The sequence below is a fragment of the Benincasa hispida genome, chromosome 7, assembly GCF_009727055.1.
Source record: "Benincasa hispida cultivar B227 chromosome 7, ASM972705v1, whole genome shotgun sequence".
Lineage (NCBI taxonomy): Eukaryota > Viridiplantae > Streptophyta > Magnoliopsida > Cucurbitales > Cucurbitaceae > Benincasa > Benincasa hispida.
This window is the reverse complement of record NC_052355.1, coordinates 36,801,500-36,829,015: the sequence shown is the minus strand read 5'-3', so window position 1 is coordinate 36,829,015 and position 27,516 is coordinate 36,801,500. Positions and strand designations below refer to the sequence as shown.

The following is a 27,516-nucleotide window of genomic DNA, read 5'->3' as shown; positions in this document are numbered from 1 at the left end:
TATTTTTAAGCTAATTGAATATTTGTAATATTTATATTCTTTTAAAATATATATTCTATTGCAATTCATTTTTTTAAAAAAAAGATATATATTTAGTCCCTAAATATTTAGCTTTGTCTCTATTTAAAATCAAATACACATAGACGGAAATACTTAATTAGATCTAAATTTCTTTTAAAAAATGAAATAAATCTCAATAATAATATAATTTTTTAAAAAATTAAACATTATAATATTCAATTAGCTTAAGATAAACCAGTGATGTTATTTGAAAATATAAAAGTTAAATAAAATAATAAAATCAGGAAAAATATCAAAACAAGTAAAGGAGGAAAAAAGAGAGAGAGAGAGAAACAAATGGGCGCAATCCAAAATATAAAAGAAAACAAAATAAATAAAACAAATATATTGGTCTTTTTCTCAATAATTGCTTCCTCGGCTTTCTAAAAGTTTGAACCAATAAAATGAAGATGTTTAAATAATAATAAGTTTAAATTCTATTTTAATTTTAGTATTAACTTTTAAACGTAAGGTTGAGATGACTTATACTTTTTATGGCTTATATTTATTTTTCAACTATAAATCTTTTATGTCAATAAAAAAAGGTATATTTTTCATATATATTTTTTAGGATTGTTTTTAAATATAAAAAAATGAACCAAAATATTTATAGATATAACAAAATTTCACTATCTATGTGTGATATATAGCAATAGACTACTATAAGTGTCTATCTATCTATCTGTGTCAATAATCTGTCGCGGTCTATTGTGACGGTGATATTTTTGCCTTTTTTATAAATATTTTCAGCAATTTTGTTATTTAAAATAATTTTCTTATTTTTTAACCATCATTAATTTAATTCCTACTATTTTTTATGTCAATAAAAAAAACGCTATAAGTCCTATTGTCTTTTTTTTTTCCAATTGGATTCTTTAAGCAAGTAGGAAGAAAATGGAGTAGAATCAAAATAGAAAATGTTTTGCATAGACCTGTTCATTTTTCAAGTAAAAGTTTTTTTTTCTCCTATCATCAATATTTTTTTTGGTGTATTCTTCTCCACTCTATTATGTTATGAAAGTTTTTAATCATAAAAATAAAACAGACCATGACAAGATAAAATAAACTAAATAAATACAACTCATATAGAAAATAAATTCTAAGAAATTGCAAAAAAATATTACCTCAATGAATCACATAATTTTTTTAAAAAAAAAGAAAAAAAAAAGAGGAATAAAGGATTGAAAGGAACAGAGAAAAGTACCTCAATGAATGACTAAAATATGAAGGCAAAGTGAATGACTAAAATCTAGAAGGCAAAGTGACTATTATATTCTTCATACAAAAAACCAACTTATCCTATAATTTGAATTCAAAACCCTAGATTTTTTTAGAGTGATTAATCTCTCTAGCATCCTAACCATAGAAAATATAAGTCACCTCAACCTTCGGTAAAAAAGGTTTACAGAATCATAACGGTAGGAACCAAATAAGTACTTTTTAAAAGTTTGAGGGCTAAAATAGACGTTTTTTAAAGTTTAGGGACCAAAATAGAATAAGATTGAAAGTCAAGGGACTAATATAGGATTTAAACCATAATAATATTTTTCTAACAAGTTTTTTTTAACACCATTGATAAAGTAAAATTCCAAAATCTAAGAATAGTTATGACATTTTTGTAAAATTGAGACATCATATTTCTTTCATTTTAATCTTTGCTTTTAACCATACAACAATACTTGATGCACCAATCTTTATACATTCTACTTTCATTATATATAGTCAAAATGAGCTTAGCTCAACTAACACCAATATGTGCTGAGGATTAAGAGATCCGTGGTTCAAATCCCATACTCCCATTTGTACTCCCGTTACATATATAAATAATGAATTGCAATATTAAAGAAAAGAAGAAAAGAAAAAAAAAACCTTTTTGGTTGGTCCCTAATGACCAAATCAAAACAAAACTCAAATGTCAATGATAAGATTGTAACATTTTGAAACCTAATGACTAAATCGAAACTAAACTCAAAACTTAAAGGACTAAATAGGTAACATTTTAATAAATATAGACAAAATAAAAACTAGACAAAAAATCTAGGAACTAAAAAGATATTGGGTTCGCATGACCCAAATTTTTTGGGAGAACAAGTGATATTTGCGCATGCAAAATATGTAGAAGGAAAGAAGAGACATGGCTCTAACATCAGTTTATGGTACCACTTCAAAAGATCTCATACCATTGAAGATAGTTGTCCTCCCTTATAAACCCACGATCATCCCCTTATTTAACCGATGTGGGACTTTGATCCCAATCTTATCCAACAAAAATAACTAGAACTGCTCATTGGATTTGTCGGAGCTGGTGCATTGTCTCATCGAAGTTGGTCGCATCGGAAGAAGAAGAAGAAAAGGTAATTTTATAAAATTGGTTGATGATGAACTAATGAAAATATCGAAATTCTTAAGGGGCATTTGGGGCAATGAGCTAGTTATTATAGTTAGGTTATGATAGTTTGTATTTGGGGTATAGATTCTTTTCGTTTGGGTTATAATAGTATGTATTTGAAGTATAAACTATTTTAGTTTGAAAAGGAAATAATAAAAATGATGAATGTAAAATAGTAAAAATTATAGTAAATAGTAAGTACGGTAGCACATGAGGGTTTTGAAATAGTGTTGACGGTAGCTAATTGGTGGTTTTGAAATAGTTACTATAGCAAGAGGTGACTATTATATTTTGATGGTAACCCTTACCTCAAACGTCCCCTTCAAATTTAAAAAATGGGGCAATAATTATTTTGGAGTTTGAAAAACGAATCTTTTTAATCAACTTTCTCAAAATATTTTTCCCTAAAAAATAAGGAAGAAATTTGCCACGTGCCTTTCTTTCTACTTGGCCCCACCCATGAACCATTTATTCTCTACAACCACAAAACGGTTCCCATCGCGCTATTTTCCACAAGTCTTTTCGGACGTATTTATTTTTATTTATTTTATTTCACTATCAATCCTTCATCATCCTCCTTCCACTAGTCTACATCTGTATTCTTTAATGGATATTCAACGTAGTTGCAGATCTTAATTATCTTCACATGGCGTTGAATCGTGGACTTGTTCGAATTTCTTCTCCTTTTCCCCATGATTATCCTCTTCAGAACTAAACCCACCATTGTTTCCTTTCATGGAATTGTTTCGACGCTCTGCATTCCATGCCCATTTCTTTCACCTTCTTCTCTCTCTTCTCTTCTTCTCTCTCCAAGTCTTTGCTCAGTCATATACTCTTCCGTACACGTATTTCGTCAACTGTGGATCAGCAACCAACGCCGTCGATGACGCCGGCCGGATGTTCATCGGCGACTTGATTGCTACTGATACTTTCAGGTTCACTTCACAGAATTCCCGGGAACTCAGTCATCTGAATGACTCCGTTAGGGTTTTCAATCAGCCGGCGTTTTACGAATTTGACATCGAACAAGATGCTGTTCATATTGTACGACTTCATTTCTCTCCTTCCAATTTTCTCGCCGATTTATCTGCTGCTCTTTTCGATGTTTCGGCTAGTGAATTTTTCCTTCTCAAAAATGTTAACGCCATCAATACAATCGGTAATGGTTCTGCTACAATTAAGGAATTCTTCGTGAGATTAAGTACAGGAAAGTTTCGTATTATCTTTATACCTAAATCTTCGTCTATTGCGTTTGTAAATGCCATTGAAGTTTTCCCCACTCCACCAAACTTCTTCGAGTCTGAATCTCAGCAAATTATCTCTGATGGAAGAAACGGAGGTGCACCTAATGTAGTTTTACCTTTTTTGATTTCGCATACAATTTACAGACTTAATGTGGGAGGTGATGTAATCTCCATTAATGGGGATAAACTATGGAGGAAATGGGAACAGGACGATGCTTATTTGTTGAATCCGAGCTTTGCAAAGAACAGTAACCCTTATCCATCGACACCGGATTACGAGAATCCAACAGACGATTATTTTGCGCCGGATTTGGTATATAGAACAGCCAAGGAATTGAATATAAACTCCAGTTCCTCTCTCAATTTCTTCAATATAACTTGGTCTTTTCCTTTGAGAAAGAAGACTCTCCATCTTGTACGAGTTCATTTCTATGATTTCATTGCTATAACATCTGATGGTTTTCTTGTCTTCAATTTGTATATTGGGAATAGCTTCAGTAAGGAGATCGGATCTCATGTTTCAGAGAGAAATGGATTTCCTTATCCATTTCATTATGATTTCCCTGTGGATTCAGGTGAAAATGGGTTAATTAATGTCAGTGTTGGTCCTTTGGGTCATAATGAATCTGGACAACCCACTGCTTTTCTTAATGGGGTTGAGATTATGGAAGTCATGGATGAAGGTAGCAAAGATCCTGATATTAATGAGTCTTTTGGAGAGAAAAACAAGAAGAAAATTGTTGGTGTTTTGGTGGGATTGTCTGTTGGGGGTTTATGTTTGGTTTGCATTTTAGGATGTGGAATTTGGTTTGGTTTGAAATGCAGGAAAAAAAGAAGTGATGAAGCTTCACAAACACATACACACACACAATGGACACCATTGTCTAGGTTTGGAGGTGGGAGTACTCAGAGCAGGTTTACTGAGAGAACTACAAGCAGCTCCCCCATCCCAGATTTGAATCTTGGGTTGAAATTTTCACTTGCTGAAATCAAAACCGCCACAAACCATTTCAACAAGAAATTCCTTGTTGGTGAGGGTGGTTTTGGGAAAGTTTACAGAGGAGTGATGAGGAATGGTACGAAAGTAGCTGTGAAGCGAAGCCAACCAGGAGCTGGACAAGGCATTTCTGAATTCGAGAGGGAAATCACAATCTTGTCAAGAATTCGACATCGTCACCTCGTTTCGTTCATTGGGTATTGTGATGAGGGATTGGAGATGATTTTGGTTTATGAATTTTTGGAGAAAGGAACTCTAAGAGAGCATCTTTACAACTCGAACTTACCTCCTCTCCCTTGGAAGAAAAGACTTGAAATTTGCATTGGTGCAGCTAGAGGACTACATTACTTGCACAAAGGCTCAGCTGGGGGAATCATTCACCGTGATGTCAAATCCACCAATATCTTGCTTGATGAGAACCTTGTTGCAAAAGTCTCTGATTTTGGACTTTCAAGAGCAGGCCCTCTTGATGAAACGCATGTCAGCACAGATATCAAAGGAACGTTTGGCTATCTTGATCCCGAGTATTTCCGAACCCAACAACTGACAGAGAAATCCGATGTCTACTCATTCGGTGTACTCCTTCTAGAGGTTCTATGTGCAAGACCAGCTTTGAATCCAACACTCCCAAGAGAACAAATAAATCTAGCAGAATGGGGGTTGAGGTGCAAGAAAATGGAGTTACTTGAAGAGATAATTGACCCCAAATTGGAGGGTCAAATTGATCCAAACTCCTTGAGAAAGTACAGTGATACAATAGAGAAATGCTTACAAGATGACGCTGCTAATAGGCCAACAATGGCAGATGTGTTGTGGGATTTGGAATATGCATTGCAACTTCAACAAAGTGCACATCCTAGAATGCCACATGAAGATAGTGAAACCATTCCCAATGATGCTTCTTCCGCAGCCATTCGTCGTTTTCCTTCTATTGGTCCTTCGATGCTAAGAGATGATCCAGATATGAGTCAAGATCTAGACACTCATTTAACTGCTACTGAAGTTTTCTCTCAAATCAAGGCAGATTATGGCAGATAGATGGCAATAGAGATTATGTATTTAAATTTATCATCTCACATCAACGCTTACAGATTAGTTGTAATATGTTTAAATTAGTCTGTTATATATGAAAGTTTTATAGATTCAACCTCTGATTTCTAGAGATGAAGGTCATGTCAAAGTCCACTTTGACAAGTTGTATAGATTATGTCATGATTATTAAATTAATCTGTTATCCATGCACGTGTTAAAATATTAGTTGCTTAACATGAAAAACATCATATTTTTCAGTGACACAATTCATGATCAAATTTAATTCAATTTGAACCAAACAACTACCCAACTAGTAATTAGGGAGTGGAGAGTTCGAGATACTGGCGTAAAATGTAAGACAATATAAAAACTTAACGAAACGTAGAAGATTCTTTAAAGTAAAAAAATTCGTCATAACAATTGGCAAGAAATTAAAAGTAATATTTTTAAAAAAAAGACATAATCTAATTTAATTCTTCAAATAGTGGCTAACAATTCTAAAGTAACTCAAATAATATACCAATAACATACATCTAATTCAGAGTAGGTGTGAGTAAAAAAAAGTAGCTAAATCAAGCCTAGTTGAAGACTTCATTAATGAGACAAAAAAAAAAAAATCGACTATGTGTAGACTTTTTCACTGCAAATAAATAATTATCTACATTACTTTTTCACCCAACCTAGTGCGACCCCTCTTTCATGAATTGTCTTTGTTTTTATTTTTATTTTTATTTTTTGGACTTGGTTGGGTAAAAAAGTTTATTTTACTTATTTTGCTAGTTATCAAACCACGTCATATTTATACACATATATAATGTCAATTTTGTTTAGTAGACAAATTAATTTTAAAAATATACAAAATAAAGGTTATAGGAGGAATATATGTGCAGAAAAATATATACTAATTATTTGGTCATGGGCAATTTAAAACGACAAACACGAGAACTTTTGGTAGTTTTAACTCGATCATTAAGGATGTGTTAGAGGCGATGAGTTGAGATTTGAAGTATGAAGTTAATATATTGAAGTTAGTGTTGGAAATTAAACATGTTTTAATTAGATAAATTATAGATGAATTAAAAGATGTGAGTTAATTAAGTATTTTAATTGATGAAAGTTGGCAAGGCCATATATCGAAGAGAGTTCGATACGTCAATAAATTAAATATAGGACTTTAAAGGTTTTTTTTTATGTGTTTGATTAAGGTGAGAGTTATAATCCTATATATTGAATTGATATTTTGTATTGAAATGGCAACCAAGTATGTAGAGAAGAACACACAAAGAGAGTTCAATTAAAAGTGTGAGCCAAGTTTAAAGAGTTTCAAATAAAAGTGATTTTGTTTCCTCTCAAATAACCTTTTGTTGGTTATTTATTTGTGAGTGTCTATCACACGCTTCCAACAAAGTGATATAAGAGTTTGAGTTTGAAAAATAAGAATTGTTTTTGCAAATGGCAAACAATAATTTGGTTCCTTTCCAAGTACCTCGACTTACGGAAAATATAGCAATTGGTGTATTGGTATGAAAGCTCTACTTCGTTCACAAGATGTATGAGACATTGTCAGTAATGGTTATGAAGAACCAGAAAGTGATGTGGCTTTAAATCAAGCTCAACAAGAAGCTTTGCAAAATACAAGGAAAAAAGACCAAAAGGCTCTCACCATCATTCATCAATCCATCGATGATCCAAATTTTGAGAAGATTTCTGGAGCAACTATTGCACATCAAGTATGAAAAATTTTGGAGATACATACAAAGGAGTAGAGGTTCGCCTCCAAAAATTGAGATGTGATTATGAATCACTATATATGGAGTCTAAATCGGTTTCATATTATACTTCAAGATTATTAGCAGTAGTAAATAAAATGAAAAGATATGGTGAGATAATAAGTGATGAACAGGTAGTAAGAAAGATACTTCGATCATTGGATGAAAAATTCCTTTTCATCGTTGTAGCTATTAAAGAATCAAAAGACATTGCACTTGAGTACAATGTCTGCTGATCAACTTATGGTTTCGTTACAAGCCCATGAAGAAAAAATTTTCAAGAAGAACAAACAGAAAAAATGAGCAACTTTTTCAGTCAAAGTTGCAATTGAAAGATAAAGAAGATAGCCAAGAAAAAGGCAATTGAGGTCGAGGACGTGGTAACAATTGTGGACGTGGTGATTTTAGAGGTCGAGATTGAGAAAATTATGGTCAAAGAAATTTGATGAGAGTAATTTAAACTCTAATTCATCAAGAGGTCGTGGAAGAAAAAAATTCAAGGTCAAATGGAGAAAGTATTGGGGTTGATGCTCTACATCTTGTGATCTCGTAGTTTGTAATTGTATTGTACAAACTTTTTATTTTCTAATAAAATAACATTATTTTATTTGATAATTAGTTGCAATAACCCACAAAATCAATAAACTAAGAACCAAGGTTATTTTCTGTAACTTAAACATGTATGTTAAGATGTACATATGGATCATATTTAAGTGATAATTTAAATGGTCTGTAGTAGATGGATAAGGCTAGATACCTTATCCCAGAGACACGATGAATACGACCCGCTTTGTAGTTGTTACAATTGTTGTAAATTGCTACAAACAATTTGATCCTGATTATTCACGTGGAGACATGTAAACAGAGGTATTCTATACAAAGAGTTTTTATAAGACCGAACCACGAAATAAGTAGTCTTTCTATATAACACCGTTGCTAGAAGAGACTTACATTTTACCAAGATGACCCTTGATGACTTGACTTGAATCCTGAATGAGTTGTGAACTATTGCCTATGAAGGCGGTTCTTTGATCTTCATGGGTGAAAGTGGTCAGTTTCGCCAACTCAATATGCCTACCATTTTGGGGATTTGCCTAATTAGGGAGCTAGGAATACAGCTACACAAGAAGAAATTCACTTATTTTCTATAGTTAGAGTAAGTAGAGAAATTGCTCCCTTAAGAGTTGATTACATGGCTTGAATAATGTGACGCCATACCCTCTCCTGGCTCGAGAGGGTTTCGGTTATAGTTGGAGTATAACTTATTGTTCATTAGAGGGATTAGTGATACTTAAAGAGTTAGATATAACTATAGGGGCAAAATATTAATTTTGTCTTAGTTGTACTTACGAGCAATTTGTGAAAGGTCAACACACCGTTGATTGGTTATATCCAATGGATATAGAAATATATTTGTAGTACGAAGAATGCAACTGTCAGTATTTAGTGGAGTGACTGACAGTTAATGGAAGTTGATTAATTTAATTAAAGAGTTTAATTAATTAATCAAGTACCAGTGGAGGTTCAATCTATATGTCCATACCCCTTCGATAGATCAATTGAGATTAATGAGAATCAAATTAATTTTGGGTTAATTTAAATTGTTCAAATTAATGGAGGGAATTAAGTATATAAGATGTGATTAATATAAAATTAATTACATGAGATATAATTAAGATAATGCATATGATACATTGTAATATAAAGTTTCGTTTTAGGGGAAAATAAAAATTTGAATATGATTTAAATATTAATTATATGATTTCAAAATTATTTATTTAATTTAATTATTTAAAAAGGTGATTTTAAAATTAATTGGTTATAGAGGTCCCCTTTTATTCTCTCATTGAACGTAAGAGTGGGGAATAGTTTTTGAGATATGATATACTTCTTCCTCAGTTTTCACGCAGTAGACACAACTCTCCCAAGTGCATTCTTTGCAGATTTTTTCTCTCAAAACAAAACTCTTCCTCCTTTTTCTAAAAGTAAAATCAAAGCCCATAATTCTCGATGTTTTCCACCTCCTAGAATACTGAGGTTTCGTTGTAGTGGTGTTTATAGTTATTTATTTATTTTTGTTGCTGTATTTTTGGTGTGTTCTAGTTCATGGGAGAATTCAAGGAGTTCTTGGCCGGAGAGGAAACGTGAAGGTATTTTGGTCTTCAAGAGTAAGTAACTTCAAAATATTTTGGTCTTCGAGGGTAAGTAGCTTTAAATCCCTTATTTCCTCTTAAAATTATTATAGCATGCTTAGTTAGACTGTATCCATGTTTTCATCCTTTGAAATTATGTATATTTTTGTAAAAATAAAATTGGGACTACAATTCGCTTCTACATCGGACGTTCACACATCCTTCAATGGGTATCAGAGCGTGCGATTTTTTTGTCTCAGTTTTAATTTTCGAAATTTATTCAGAGTAATGGTGGGTGGATAGATCTGCATTATGAATGTATGTTATGTAGTTTGCATGTTTTGGATGTTTTCGGGATTGACTTTTAGAATTTTTGTTGTTATTTACGATTCGGTATGTAAAGGGCCCATTGTTTTGGGCATATTAATTTGCTATCGAGACTGTAGTTTAAAGTTCAAGTCATTCGTGATTGTTTCTGTCTTTAATTTGGTGAAATTCGAAGCCAAAATGTAGGAATTTGGAGCTTTTTCGATGCTATACAGAAGCTGTATGTACAGTAGCGCTGCGATGTTATACCTTAGCATTGCAGCACTTCGACGTGAAGCGGAACGAAGTTTTTCTCCGTAGTTGTCGAGATGCTAGGGTACAACTTCACAATGCTCCGAGACGAGTGACGTACAGGGAGAAGCGATCCAAACCAGTGGTTCGAGTCCTCCTAGCGATCCTATGACGAGTTTTTCTCTTTTTTCAATTATTATTTGTAATAATTGTATATTTTATTATTTTTTTATTAATTAAAATAAATAATTATTATATTAATTTAATTAATGGTTTAGGAAGCCAATCCCCATCCAAAATTGATGCTTTTAATTATGCATTTGATGTATGGTTAATTTTATTATTTATTATATGTTATAATGTATGTCATATAGAAAAATTCCGCATAGGATATACATTTACTCATGCATCATTTTTAATATAAATGTTATATTATAAGGTTACATGAATTGTTATGTATGGTATGTAATGAAAAATGAGAATGCATGTTGCATGACACTACTTTAGTATATAATAGCTATATGTTATAAAGTATGTCATTAGAGGCATGGTTAGGTTTTAATTGTTTCATTTAAACTTTATAATAATTATAAGTTTAATGAAATTAGAACTATAAATAATAAAGAGTTGCATGCTAATAAAGCTTTTTTTAAATTGTTTAATTGGATTCACATTAGATCTATGTTAACATTATTTATAATAAGATTAGAAATAGGTTTAATCTTTTAACTCAGTTTAATAGGATTAAACTGAATATACATAACAGATTAAATTTATAACAAATGTATCTATAAGGGACCTTTGTCTAAGAACGCTTCTGTCTAGGCTGGGGTATTTAAGCTGACGGAAATGGAACATCCCTACTTGGGAACTGACCCAGAAGGTGAATTAGATAAATTTGTTACAAACATGCAATAAGTGACTGAAGTTTATTAAAGCATTTAATGAACAATAATCAACGTTGTTATACTATCCAAAGTTAATGTTACATTGGGCAAAGTTAACAAACGCTTAGTAAAACAATTAGCCGTATTTTTTAAGTTAATCAACCCTAGGTAAAACACTCAGTGGGAGAAAATGGGGTATATGATATTTCATTTTTTCTATCACGTTTTTTCCTAAACGTTCACACTGTGAGACCTGTGCTCGGCCTCGAGGCACTTTTGCTTGTGTCCCTTTATGGGCGACATTTGCATGAGTCAATAACAAGGTGGAAAGAGTGTTTATAGTAAGCAGAAGAGTGGCGTGTGTCAACACATCCCACGGTCTTCCTTTATTAGTTTGTAGTAAACTTCCATGTTCAGCCTTGAGGCACCTTTGCTTGTGTTCTCCTATGGATGACATTTACATGAACTTTTACTCAAAGTCCATAAATGGATAGGATTATTTTAGTTTTTGCCTCAATCTATTTTTCCCTATGGTTGGTTTATTGAGACGAAACTCTAGAATCTAAAATGAGGGGTTATACTTACAAGAAAATGCTAAGTAAGTTGACATTTTATGTACCAAACAATGGTGACTAATAATTATGGGAATAAGAGTTATTCTGGTGTAATTATTAGTCGAGATTGTCTCAATTTAGTGAAGAGGTAACTGATCACCCTGCAGAGGCTTTTACCCTACTTCACTGAAGCATCATTGCAAAATAGATGTCACATAAGGTGCATTAGATTTTTGCTAAATTGATTGGTTGTTTAACTGAGTAATGCATTTATAGCTAATATAAATAAATTGTATGTTTTCAACAATTTCAAAATGACAAGCGTTACGTTAAACTTGCTTTCCGTTGATAAGCTTAATGGCGATACGCAACATGTAAAAATACTATCAATATTGTACTCATAATTCGATGACTTATGATTCGTTCTCGTTGAGGAGTGTCCTCAAGTCCCACCTACCAATGCAACCTGAAATGTTTGGGAGGCATATGAGCGATGAGTTAGAGTGAATGAAAAGGCCCAAGCATATATCCTGGCCAGTTTATCTGAAGTTTTGGCCAAAAAGCATGAGCCCATGCTCAAAGCCCGTGAGATCATTGAGTTCTTGAGGGGAATGTTTGGATTGAAGGAACCTAAGAAGGTCTTGAGCGGAAGTGGATCGTCCCAATTTTTAAATTTTACAGAATTCAATTTTTTTTTACAGAACGAAAAACGTACATCTTAAGATAAATTTTCAGCATGCTCTAATAATAAAAAGAGAGAGAGAGAAGAGAATTTATCCTTGAAGAACTTTTCTTCTCATGAGAAAACTCCTCCGCCAACACACCACGAACTTGAAACCCCACAAAGGATACCACCACTTGATTTCCTCTGTATTATCTGGGATGAGAATCCAAGAGTGTGTGGGTTGTGGCTTTTTGGTGAGGGAAAAAATTAAGGGAGAATAAGAAATTGGGGTGAGATCTGACTATTACAGAACACCTTCTGTAAAAACCTAAAGGATGAAGCAGATGAAGAATCAAAATTCCACCAACATTCCCACTAACAAGTAGTAAAGAGAAAAAGGGGAGGGAGCTACAACTCCCTCCCTAAAATTATTTTTTAAAAAATAAAATTAATTTTAATAAAAACATTCATATATATTTATATGATAACCAATTTATCATATAATATATATTAAATTATATGTTATATCAAATGTAACATATAACCTATAGTTTAATATTGTATCAAATATAATATAACCTATAGTTTAATTCTCTCAACAATGATATTTAATATAAATCCCATTTATATTAAATTTAATTATATGAATATAATTCACATAATTAATATTTGAATCATATTCAAATATTTATTTCATCTCAAATAAACTTTATATTATAATGTATCAAATACATTATAGTAATTATATCATATATAATTAAATTAAATTAATTATAACACATATAGTTAATTCCCTTAGTTAATTTGAACTATTCAAATTAATCAAAAATTGATTCTCATAAATCCTTGTTGAGCTACATAGGGGACCTCATGGACCTGTAGTTTAAAGCTCCAATGGTACTTGAATAATTAATTAAACTCTTTAATTAATTTACTCAATATTCATTAACTGTAGAGCACACCACTAAAGACCGACAACTGCACTCTTCGCACTACAAATATATTTTTATGTCCATTGGATATAACTAATCAACAGCGCGATAACCTTTCACAAATTGCTCGTAAGTACAGCTAGGCCAAAATTACCTTTTTACCTATGTAGTTACATCTAACTCCTTAAGTACCACTGATCCCTCTAATAAATAATAAATCATAGTCTAACTATGACTAAATCCCTCTCGAGCCAGGAGAGGGTGTGGTGCCACATTGTTCAAGCCCCAGAATTAGTTCTTAAGAGAGAAATTTATCTACTTACCCCTACATCAGGGAAGGAGAGAATTTCGTCTTGTGTAACTGTGTTCCCAGCTCACCAACCAGACGAATTCCCAAAATGGTAGGCTTGTTGAGTTGGTGATCTAGCCACTCTCACCCATACAAATCAGAGGACCACATTCATAGGCAGAGTTCACAACTAACTTAGGATTTAGGTCATGTCACCCATGGTCATCCTAGTGAAATGTAAGTCTATTATGAACGACGTTATATAATGAGACTGGTCATTTCGTGGTCCGGTCTTATACAAACTCCTTTGTATAGAATATCCCTGCTCACATGTCTCAACATGAATGATCAGGATCATATCATTTGTAGCACGTTATAACAATTATAACATCTACAAAGCGGGTCATACTTATAGTGTCACCAGAATAAGGTATCCAGCCTTATCCATCTACGACAGACTATTTAGGTTATCACTTAAATATGCTCCACTTGTATATCTCTACATATATGTTTAAGCTACAGAAGAAAATCTTGGATGTTAATTTATTGGTTTATAGGTGTAATGCTACTAAATGTCAAACAAAATATCTCATATTTTATTAAATAAATAAAATATTTGTACATTACAAACTACAGGACCCTACGAGATTTAGGGCATCAACCTCAACATGGATAACCGTCCACTCGACTCAGGCAGACGCTCTCAAATACATTTTCAATGCCTGTATGCAATAAGGAGCCTCTGTTCGTGAATATGATGGTCCACTTTAACGTGGCGGAGATGAATGGGTCTGTCATTGATGAGGCCAGTTATGTTAGCTTCATTCCAGAAACTTTATCTGGAAGTTTCATCCAGTTTCTTAGCAATATTGTTATGGACAAAATTGGCTACAACCTGACCACACTGTTCAATAAGCTGCAAACTTATCGGTCCTTGATAAAAGTCAAAGAACAGAAGGGTGAGACAAATGTTGCCTCGTCCTCTAAGAAGTTCTACAGAAGTTTGACCTCTGGAACTAAGTCTACATCTTCTTCTTCTGACACCAAAAGGTTGAAGAAGAATAAGGGAGATAAGGAAAAAGCTAACCCTGTTAATGCCCCAAAAGGTAAGAAAGTCAAGGCTGCAAAGAGAATTTGCTTCTGTCGCAACCAAAAGGGACATTAGAAGGAGAATTGTCCCAAATATTTGACAAAAAAGAAGAAGGCCAAACAAGATAAATCTGATTTACTCATGTTGGAAACATGTTTAGTGAAGAATGATGATTTAGCCTGGATAATTAATCAGACACCATTAACCATGTTTGTTCTTCATTTCAGGGAATTAGTTCCTGATGACAGTTGGAGACTGATGAGATGACAATGCGTGTTAGAACTGGACGCACCGTCTCAACTGTGGAAGTGGGAGGACTCTGACTTTGTTTACAAAAATCTTATATTTTACTACAAAATGTATATGTTATTCTTGATTTAAGAAGGAACTTGATTTCTATAAAGTGCTTATTAGAACAAAAACACGCTTTAAATTTTATTGAAAATAAAGTGTTCATTTACAAAAATGGTATTGAGATTTGTTCTACAAAGTTGGAAGACAATCTTTATATGCTAAGGTCGTTAGCATCTAAGGCCCTCCTAAATACTGAATTGTTCAGAGCTACGGTAACTCAAAACAAAAGACCTAAAATTTCTCCTAAAGAAAAATGCCCAATTATGACACCTAAGATTATGTCATATAAATCTCAATAGGATTGAAAAGTTGGTTAAGAATAGACTTCCAAGTGAGTTAAAGGAAAACTCTCTACCAGTATGTGAGTCATGCTTTAAAGACAAAATGACTAAGAGACCTTTTACTGAAAAAGGTCATAGAGCCAAATGAACACTACTTGTACATTCAGATATTTCATCACCTTTACTGATGATTATTAAGGCAAGAGGAGGGTTTGAATATTTCATCACCTTTACTGATGATTATTCAAGGTGTGGGTATGTTTACTTAATGCAACATAAGTTTGAAGCCCTTGAATAGTTCAAGGAGTACAAGGATGAAGTTGAAAATGCATTAGGTTCATTAAAATGCTTTATATGATTAAAGTGGAAAGTATATGGATTTGAAATTCCAAGACTATTTGATAGAACACAGAATTGTATCTCAACTCGAGAAACCTGGTGCACTTCAGCAAAATGGTGTATCAGAAAGGAGAAATCAAATCTTGTTGGACATGGTTCGGTTTATGATGAGCTATGCTCATTTACCTGATTCGTTTTAGGGTTATGCAGTATAGACTACAACCTATATTTTGAACTGTGTTCCATCCAAGAGTGTTTCTGAAACACCTTTGGAATTATGGAATGGTCATAAAGGTAGTTCACGCCATTTCAGGATCTGGGGTTGCCCAGCACATGTGCTTGAGGCTAATCCTAAGAAATTGGAACCTCGTTCAAAATTGTGCCTATTTGTAGGCTACCCTAAAAGAATAAGAACTTCTACAATTCTAAATATAGTAAAGTGTTTATGTCGAAAAATGCTACTTTTTTAGAGAAGGACCACATCAGGGAGCACAAACCACATGATATGATAGTGTTGAATGAGCTTTCCAGCGAAACTACTGAACTTTCAACAAGGGATGTTGAAGAACTAAGCACATCAACAACTTGTTGATGTAGGTTCATCTAGTAGGTCACATCTGTTAAAGGAACCTCAACATAGTGGGAGGGTTACAAACTCACCTATCGTTATATGGGTTTAATAAAAATCCTAACCATCATATCTGACAGTGATGTTGAGGATCCATTGTCCTATAAGAAAGCAATAGAGAATGTAGACGGAGATGAATGGATCAAAGTTGTGGATCTCAAAATGGAATCTATGTACTTCAATTCAAACTAGGATCTTGTAGATCAACCGGATGGGGTAAAACCTATAGGTTGCAAATGGATCTATAAGAGAAAAAGGGGTACAAATGGGAAGGTGCAAACCTTTAGAGCTATACTAGTGGCAAAGGGTTATACCAAGGTTGGGGGAGTTGATTATGAGGAGACTTTATCATATGTTGCCATGTTGAAGTTTATCTGGATACTCCTGTCCATTGTCGCATACTATGATTATAAGATCTGGTAAATGGACGTAAAACTGCCTTTTTTAATGTCAATCTTGATGAGACTATCTATATGCATCAACCAAAGGTTTGCAAGCTTAATCGATGTATTTATGGACTGAAACAAGCTTTTCGATCTTGGAATATAAGATTTGATATTGTGGTCAAATCTTATGGTTTTGATCAAAACGTTGTTGAATCTTGTATTTACAAGAAAATCGTCAATAGTTCAATAGCTTTCTTAGTATTGCATGTAGATGATATCTTACTCATTGGGAATGATGTAGGTCTACTGACTAATATAAAACAATGGTTGGCAGCCAATTTCAAATGAAAGATATGGGAGAGACGCAGTTTGTTCTCGACATTCAGATCTTTAGGGATCAAAAGAACAAATCGCTAGCCTTGTCTAGGACATCATAAATTGACAAGATACTTGTCAAATATTCGATGCAAAACTCAAAGAGAGGCTTGATCCCTTTCAGGCATGAAGTTGCTCTATCTAAGGACAGTGTCCTAAGACACCTCAAGAAATTGAGGAGATGAGATGGATCCCCTATACATTGACTATTGGCAGCCTGATGTATACGATGTTATGTACTAAAACTGACATCTATTATGCAGTGGGAATCGTCAGTAGATATCAGTCTAGTTCAAGATTAGATCACTGAACTACCGTTAAAACCATCCTTAAGTATCTTAGGAGAACGAGGGACTAAATGCTTGTGTATGGGTTTAAGGATTTTATCCTTATAGCATACACTGACGGAGATTTAAGGAAATCCACTTTAGGGTCAGTGTTTACTCTTAATCGAGGAGTCGTAGTCTAGAGAATCACTAAACAGGGTGCATTGCTGACTCCACCATGGAAGCGAAATATGTAGCGGCTTGTGAAGCTGCCAAGGAGGCTGTTTGGCTTAAAAAATTCTTGATTGATCTAGAAGTTATTCCAGACATGTCAAAGCTTATCATTCTTTATTGTGATAATACTGGTGCTATGGCTAATTCTAAGGAGCTTAGAAACTATAAGTGTGGAAAGCATATTGAGCGCAAATATCACCTGATATGAGAGATTGTGCATCAAGGGGATGTGATCGCCACACAGATAGCTTTGGCGCATAACGTTGTTGATCCATTTACAAAGGCCCATGGCTAAGGTGTTCGAGGGTCACCTAGAGAGTCTGGATCAACGGGACAGGGCGCATCTAGTCTAGGGCAAGTGGGTGATTTTATACTGGGCACGTATTGTACGTCCTGGTTTCTTGTTTTTTTGAGTACTGTTGTGCTAGTTTGACTTTTATGATGTACACCCCACTAACTTTAGGACAAGTGAGAGATTGTTGGGGTTGATGCCCTAAATCTCGTGGTCTCATAATTTTAAATTTTATTGTTCAAACTTTTTATTTATCTAATAAAATAACAGTATTTTATTTGACATTTAGTTGTAACCCACAAAACCAATTAACTAAGATCCAATGTTATCTTCTATAACTTAAATATGTATATGGAGACATATAGGCGGATGATGTTTAAGTGATAACATAAATGGTCCGTAGTAGATGAATAAGGTTGGGTACATTATCCTTGTGACACTACGAATACGGCCCGCTTGGTAGTTGTTATAATTGTTGTAAAGTGCTTGCTACAAAGGATCTAATCCTGATCATTCATATGGAAACATGTGAGCGAAGGTATTCTACACAAAAAATTTATATAAGACTAAACCATAAAATGAATAGTCTCTCTGTATAACACTGTTGCTAGAAGAGACTTACATTTTACTAGAATGACCATAGATGACTTAACCTGAATCTTGAATAAATTGTGAACTCCTACCTATGAAGGCGGTCCTTTGATCTGCATAGGTGAGAGTGGCCAGTTTTGTTGACTCAACATGCCTATCATTTTGGAGATTCGTTTGATTGGAGAGCTGAGAACACAGCTACATAAGAAAGAATTCACTCATTTTCTATAGTTAGAGTAAGTAGAAAAATTGCTTCCTTAAGGGCTGATTCAAGAGCTTGAACAATGTGACGCCACACCTTCTCATTGCTTGAAAGGGGTTCGATTATAGTTGGACTATAACTTATTGTTCATTAGAGGGATCAGTGGTACTTAAGGAGTTATATGTAACTTTAGAGGCAAAATGGTAATTTTGGCGCAGTTGTACTTATGAGCAATTTGTGAAGAGTCAATGCACGTTGATTGATTATATCCAATGGACACAGAAACATATTTGTAGTACGAAGAATGCAGCTGTCGGTCTTTAGTGGAGTGATTGACAGTTAATGAAAGTTGATTAATTTAAATAAAGAGTTTAATTAACTAATTAAGTACTATTGGAGTTTCAATCTATAGATCCATGAGGTCCCTCGGTAGCTCAATTGAGATTAATGAGAATCGAATTAATTTTGGATTAATTTAAATTGTTCAAATTAATGGAGTAAATTAACTATATAAGATATGATTAGTATAAAATTAATTATATGAGATATAACTAATATAATGTATATGGTACATTATAATATAAAGTTTTATTTGACAGGAAAATAAATATTTGAATATGATTCAAATATTATTATATGAATGTGATTCATATAAAAACTATAAGTTAAATTTAAGACGAATTTGATTCATATTAAATACAATAGATTAAATGAGAGAATATTAAACTATAGGTTACATTATATATGATATAATATAAATTATAGGTTATGTATTATATTAGATATAACATATAGTCTAATGTATGATATATATAGTAGATTAGTTATACATACACACACATATATATATTCAATTTAATCATTTAAAAATATGGTTTTTAAATTAATTGGTTATGGAGGGAGTTATCATAACTCCCTCCCCTTTTATTCTCTCATTAAAGATGAGTGAGGAGTAGTTTTTGGGATATGATTTATCTTCTTCCTCAGTTTTCACGCAATAAACCAACCCTCCCAAATGCATTCCCTGCAGATTTTTTCTCTCAAAACAAAACTCTTCCTCCCTTTGCCAAAATTAAAATTAAAGCCCACAACTCTCGACGTTTTTCACTCTCCAAGAGAGGTTTCATTGTGGGGGTGTCTGTATTTATTTATTTATTATTTTTTTTTTGTGTTTCTATATTTTTGGTGCGTTCTAGTTCATGGGAGAACTTATGGAGTTCATGACCGGAGAAGAAACGTGAAGGTATTTTGGTCTTCAAATGTAAGTAATTCCAAATCCCTTATCTTCTCTTAAAATTATGTATAGCATGCTTAATTAGAATATATTCCATGTTTTCATCCTCTGAAATTATGTATATTTCCATAAAAATAAAATTGGGACTACGATCCGCTTCCACATTGGGTGTTCACACATCTTTTAGAAAGATCAAATAATGAAAGAAGGTATGATAAAAGACAGGTTGAATGTTATAACTATCATAAATTTGGCCATTATTCCTGGGAATGCAGAAATAAAGTAAAATAAAATGCAAATTATGAAAGATGAAGAAATCGGTGAGTCATCTTTGCTTCTAGCTTGCAAAGGTGAAGAAACATGTGAAAACAATACATTGTATCTTGATAGTGGTGCAAGTAATCACATGTGTGGATGTAAGTCAATGAATCCATGGGTGTTAATATCATATTTGGTGATGTCATAAAAATTCCTATTAAAAGAAAAAGTAAGATTTTAATCAACTTGAAGTATGGAAAGCATGAGTTTATCTCTAATGTTTACTTTGTGCCTAATATGAAGAACAATATTTTGAGTTTGGGAGAACTCTTAGAGAAAGGCTATAATATTTTGTTCAAGGTTTATAGTCTTTCGATAAGGGATAATCGTGATAATATGATTGATAAAGTGAAAATGACGAAGGATATAATGTTTTTATTAAACATTCAAAGTTATGTTGCTAAATGTTTGAAGTCATGTTTGGAAGATCCATCTTTGATTTGGCACACATTTAAACTTTGATGGCTTGAGACCATTAGCAAGGAAGAACATGGTGAAAGGACTACTATATGTCAAACATCCAGATCAATTTTGTGAAGGTTATCTTTATGGCAAGCAAACAAGGAAAAGTTTTCCACGATAATCTTCTTCAAGAGCAAGGAGACCGCTAGAGTTAATTCACACTTATCTTTGTGGACCAATCAAACCAAGTTCTTTTGGTAAGAACAACTATTTCTTATTATTTATAGATGATTTCAGCTGAAAAACTTGCGTTTATTTTGTCAAGGAGAAATCGGAAGTATTTGGCATGTTTCAAGAGATTTAAAGCTCTTGTAAAAAAAAGAAAGTGGTTATTACCTAAAAGCCTTGAGATTAGACAAAGGAAGAGAATTCACTTCAAATGAATTCAAAAAAATTTGCGCATAAAATGGAATTCGTTGGCCTATGACAGTTGCATGGACTCCTCAACAAAATGGCATTGTTGAGAGGAAGAATAGAACAATACTCAATATGGCTCGAAGCATGTTGAAAAGTAAGAAGATGCAAAAAGAATTTTGGGCACAAGCTGTTGAATGTTCTGTATACTTGTCCAATCGTTCTTCTACTAAAAGCTTGTGGAACAAAATGCCTCAACAAGCATGGAGAGGAAGAACACCATCCATTGCTCATTTGAAAGTATTTGGAAGTATCGTTTAAACATATATACCTGATAAAAAACGTAGGAAGCTCGATGATAAAAGTGAGAAGCATATTTTTGTTGGCTATGAGGCAAGCTCAAAAGGCTGTAAGCTTTATAATCCTACTACAGAGTAGACAGTGGTAAGTAGAAATGTTGTGCTTGATGTGGAAGTAACATGGAATTGGAATAATGAACCAAAGCACTATAAGTTTTTACTTTTTCTAATGATGATGATGAGTCTGGTGACATTGTTTCTCCATCAACACCACCGGTGTCGCCAATCCTGAAGAGACCATCTACATGAATCAACCAGAGGGATTCATTGAATAAGGTCAAGAGCAAAAGGTTTATAAACTTAATCGGTCTATTTATGGACTGAAACAAGCATCTCGATTTTGGAATATAAGATTTGATACTGCGATCAAATCTTATGATTTTGATCAGAATGTTGATAAGCCTTGTGTTTACAAGAAAATCTTCAATGACTCAGTAGCTTTCCTTGTGTTGTATGTGGATGATATCCTACTCATTTGGAATGATGTAGGCTTTCTGACAGATATAAAGAAATGACCAGCTGTCCAGTTCCAAATGAAAGATTTAGGTGAGGTGCAGTTTGTTCTAAGGATCTAAATCATTAGAGATCGTAAGAACAAAATATTAGCCTTGTCTCATGCATCATATATTGACAAGATGCTCGTCAGAGATGCACAATTCCAAGAAGAGTTTATTACCTTTCAGACATGGAATTGTTTTGTTTAAGGAACAGTGTCCTAAGATTCCTTAAGAGGTTAAGGAAATAAGATGAGTTCCCTATGCATCAGCTATTGACAGCCTTATGTATGCAATGTTATGTACAAGAACTGACATCTGCTATGCATTAGGGATTATCAGTAGATATGAATCCCATCTAAGATTAGATCATTAGACAGTGGTAAAAAAAATTCTCAAGTATCTACGGAGAACGGGGGACCATATGCTTGTGTATAGAGTTAAGGATTTGATCCTTACAGGATACACAAACTTTGATTTTTAGACTGATAGGGATTCTAAGAAATCCACATATGGGTCAGTATTTACTCTGAACGGAGGAGCTATAGTTTGGCAAAACATCATGCAAGGATGCATCACGAACTCCACTATGGAAACTGAATACGTAGCTACTTGTGAATCAGCTAAAGAGGTTGTTTGACTAAACAAGTTCTTTACTGATTTGGAAGTTGTTCCAAATATGTCTTTATCCATCACACATTATTGTGATAATAATGGTATTGTGGCAAATTCTAAGGAACCTAGGAGTCATAAAAGAGGCAAATACATTGAGCAGAAATATCACTTGATTCAGGAGATTGTGCAACAAGGTGACGTGATTGTCATGAAGATTGCTTTAGAGCACAACGTTGTTGATCTGTTTACAAAGGCTCTTACAACTAAAGTGTTTGATGGTCATCTAGAAAGTCTAAATCTACGGGATATGCGGTAAATTGTCTAGGGCAAATGGGAGATGTTACTGGGGTATAGTGTATGCCCTAGTTTATTGTATTTTGTACTTTATTCGTATTGTATTCTACTCTCCACTAGCTTTAGGACAAATGGAAGATTGTTGGGATTGGTATCCTAAACCTCTATTTATTCTTGTAGTTTGTGAACTCTATAAACAAATTGTTATGAATAAAATAGTTGTTCCTTTTTGTGCATTTACTTAATCCAATAAACTAAGATCTTAGGTTATTCTATGTAATTTAAACACATATGTAAAGACATACAGGTGGATTACGTTTAAGTAATAACCTAAACAGTCTGTAGTAGATGAATAAGGTTGGGTACCTTATCCTGGTGACACTAAAAATAGGCTCGCTTTGTAGTTGTTACAAGTGTTATAAAGTGCTACAAATGATCTGATCCTGATCATACATGTAGAGACATGTGAGCGGAGATATCTTATACAAAGAGTTTGTACAAGACCGGACCACAAAATGAATGGTCTCTCTTTATAACACTGTTGCTAGAAGAGACTTACATTTTACTAAGATGACCATAGATGACTTGACCTTAATCCTGAATGTGTTATGAACTCCTGCCTATGAATGTGGTCCTTTGATTTGCATGGGTGAGAGTGGCCAGTTTCGCTGACTCAATATGCCTACCATCTGGGATTCTTCTGATTGGGGAGCTGGGAATGTGGTTACACAAGAATGAATTCACTTTTTCCCTATTGATAGGGTAAGTATAGAAATTGCTCCCTTAAGGGTTGATTTCGGGGCTTGAACAATGCGACGACACACCCTATCTTGATTAGAGAAGGGTTCGGTTATAGTTGTACTATAACTATTTATTCATTAGAGGGATCAGCTGTAATTGGGGAGTTAGAGGTAACTACAGTGGCAAAACAATAATTTTGTCCAGCTGTACTTACGAGTAGTTTATGAAGGATCAATGCATTGTTGATTGGTTATATCCAATTAACACATAAATATATGCATAGTGCGAAGAGTGCAACTATTGGTTTTTAGTGGAGTGACCAACATTTGATGAAAGTTTAATTAATCAAGTACCATTGGAGTTTCAATCTATAGGTCCATAAGGTTTCCTTGTTAGCTTAATTAGGATTAATGAGAATCAAATTAATTTTAGATTAATTTGAATTGTTCAAATTAATTAAAGAGAATTAATTAATTATATGAGATATAATTAATATAGTGTATATGATACATTATGGGATTAATTTGAATTGTTCAAATTAATTGAAGGGAATTAATTATATATATATTGTGTGTGTGTGCATGTGTGCGAGTATGTGTGTGCGTGTGTGTTCGCGCGTGCACGCGTGTGAGCGTGCGTGCATGTGTGCGTGTGTGTGCGTATGTGCGTGTATGTGTGTGTGCCTGCGTGCGAGCATATGTTGCAGTGTGCGTGTGCGTGTGTGTTGCATGCGTGCATGCGTGCATGTGTGTGTGTGTTGCATGTGTGCGTGTGTGCATGTGTGTGCGCATGTGCGTGTGTGCGTACGCGCGTGCGTGTATGTGTGTACGCACGTGTGTGTGCGAATGTGTGTGTATGTGAGTGTGTGTGTGGTGTGTGTGTGCGAGTGTGTGCGTGCGTGTGTGTGTGTGCGTGCGTGTGTGTGCATGCGTGCATGTGTGCGTGTGCGTTGTGCGCGTGTGTGTGTGTGCATGCGTATGTGTATGCGTGCGTGTGTGTGTGCGTGTATGTGTGTGCGTGTATGCGTGTATGTGTGTGTGCGTATACGTGTATGTGTGTGTGCGCGTGTGTGTGTACGTGTGTGCGTGTGCGTGTGTGTGTGCACGCGTGCATGCGTGTGTGTGCGCGTGTATGTATGTGTATGTGCGTGTGTGCGTGTGTGCATGTGTGTGTGCGTGGATGCGTGTGTGTATGTATATATGTGTGTGTGTGCTCGCGTGCGTGTCTGCGTACGTGTGTGCATATGCATGTGTGTGTGGTGTGTGTGTGTGCGTGCGTGGGTGCGTGCGTGTGCACGTCCGCGTACGTGTGCGTGCGCGCGTGGGTGCGTGCGCGCGTGTGTGTGTAAATACGATTCAAATTTTATAACATATGTGATACATTATAATATAAAGTTTTAAAGGGAGAAATAAATATTTGAATATGATTCATATAAAAACTATGAGTTAAAATTAATATGAATGTGATTATATTAATTCTATAGGTTAGATGAGAGATTAGTAAACTATAGGTTATATTATATATGATATAACATATAATTTAATTAACATATAATAAAGTTAATTATCATATATTTATTTTATTTACAGTTCAAAATTTTATTTATTCATTTTAATTTTGTTTTTTAAATAATTAGGGAGGAAATTATTTATATAACTTCCCCCATTAATCTCTCAACAAAATTTTTTTTATGTGAAATTAGTTCATATTTCACAAAGGATTGGGGATCTCTTCTTCTTCCTTGGTTTTCTTTCTGGAAAAAATTCTCTGAGAAATTCTCTGGTGTGAATTCTCTCACAAATCTCCTACTCCCTTCTCCCAAAGTTAATTCAATTATGAGTCCAAACCTCTACAACGATTCTCATCCTTGAGAATAACCAGGAAGGCCTCGTGGTAGTGCCTATTGGTTCTTTCTCCTTTGTTGTGTTCGTGGAGATGAGACCGGGGAAGGCGACCGTTTGTGAGATCGGGAGAGGAAACGCGAAGAACATTTGCCTTCAAGAGTAAGACTTAATTCTCTTCATTTTTCTCCTTTTAAGCATGCTGTAGATTTTATTATTTTGTTTATCTTGAAAAAAATAATTGGTTTATACTGTATTTTTATTTTGGATCCAAATTGAAATTAAAATTATTCAGCATTCACATACTTCCTTGTAGGATTCAATCCCTTCATATACAAGATTTCATTTTATCAGAGACTGCATTTCAAGAAAGGAGGTTTAAGTTGAATATGTGAAGATTGTAGACCAAATTGTAGATATTTCAGCTTTACTTGGAGTTTTTAGAAAACGTGTTTAAGAGGGGATATTGAAAATTAAACATGTTTTAATTAGATAAGTTATAGATGAATTAAAAGATGTGAGTTAATTAAGTATTTTAATGGATGAAAGTTGGTAAGGTCATGTATTGGAGAGAGGTAGGTACGTTAATAAATTAAATATAGGACTTCAAAGGTTTTTTATATGTTTAATTAAGATGAGAGTTATAGATTTAGATTTACTCATGATAATCCTATAAATAGAATTGATATTTTGTATTTGAAATGACAACCAAGTGTGTAGAGAATAACACACAAAAGAGAGTTCAATTAAAAGTGTGAACCAAGTTTGAAGAGTCTTTTCAAATAAAAGTGATTTTGCTTACTCTCAAATAATCTTTTTTTGGTCACTTCCAACAATTAGTAAGTATGTGTTGAGGGTGTATGATTGTTTAGTTGAAGTTCATCGGTGTAAAAAGAGAAAGAGAAAATGATGAAGTTTCTTGATGAATATGCAAACTTCAATAGTGAATATTATTGAAATTGGTGAAGTTGAGTTATTGAAAATCTTATGAAGTTAGTGGATCGAACACCCCTAAAAAAAAATTGATAAAGATGGATAAAGAAACATTTGATTAAAAACATAAAAAGGAAATTGTTTAATTGTTAAAGAAAACGAAAAGAAGACAATGAGTAAAATTTTTTTGTACAATGAAGATAGAGATGGGAACCACAAGACTTTTGGTGTTCAGCTCTCTAACACATTCTCATGTGAGCTGAGTTAATTTCATTCTCACAAAAAGAGAGAGCGAGAGTAAATTTTTGGTTGAATTGCGTCTTCATGTGTAAATTGGGAGAATGGGTATAAATCAATCTCAATTCGGTTTGTGGGCCCCATTGGATTACTTTAGTTTTGTTTACATGTTCATCCATAATCATAATTAAAAGTGGGATTCACGTACCATCTGTAATGAAATTTTGTGATTTGATTGAGCTTGGGAAGGTCCTCAATTCAATTGTATTTGAATATGCGGTGGGGCCCACATATTTGGTATGGATATTTGTGTTTCAATTTCCGTCATTTGCCTTTTGAAATAAGGAGATACAGTTAACCGATTGAATTATCAATATTAATTTCGGCCGCTTTAACATTTTAGTGAAATTTTAAATTTTTGTTATAACTACATTCATGCTATGGTTATCAATCTACCGCTATAATGTTTCGTCGATAGGAAAAGTTTATTGTATAACGTGGTTGTCCGATTAAGTCTTATGTATATAGATTTACCAGTTCATTCATACTCATGCAATCCCATAAACCATATATTGACAAACAAAAGAAAGAAAAAATAGCATACAACGAAAGCAGAAATAATCATTCATTTGTAGGAAAAAAAAGTTTATACAAAGTAGAGTTAAATACAATGGAGAAGATGATCATACAAAATCTTGTAACAAGGTTGTGTAATTGCTTATCTAAAAAGTTTGGTTTCCATAGAAATTTAGTTACCAAACAACACGTTTTACTAACTTTACTGCAATTTCCGATACCGACTACATTAAAATTTTACTGATACCGATCAACCATTATCAATTTATCTATATATTCTTCTTCATACCCATTTTTTGTTATATGGCCTAATCAGCATGACCTTTAGCGAAGTGCACAACCACACTGATAGATGATAAGGAAGTCAATTTCTGCATCAATAAGTATAATAAAAAATATAAAAAATCAAATAGAGTCGATATGACTAATGATGAAATGTAATATTAAATAAAGCAGTGTGACCAGATTAATGGCAAACCCTAGCTACATGTGTTATGAATAGTTAATCGAAGA

General features: G+C 33.6%; 1 protein-coding gene across 1 annotated transcript; it reads left to right on the top strand.

The window, feature by feature from the left end:
- The first annotated feature begins 2,966 nt into the window (after positions 1-2,966).
- LOC120081589 (probable receptor-like protein kinase At5g24010) lies at positions 2,967-5,928 on the top strand. The gene has a single exon (XM_039036612.1). It carries the CDS (start codon positions 3,185-3,187, stop codon positions 5,726-5,728), a length of 2,544 nt encoding a protein of 847 aa, XP_038892540.1. The 5' UTR covers positions 2,967-3,184; the 3' UTR covers positions 5,729-5,928.
- Positions 5,929-27,516: the final 21,588 nt, after the last annotated feature.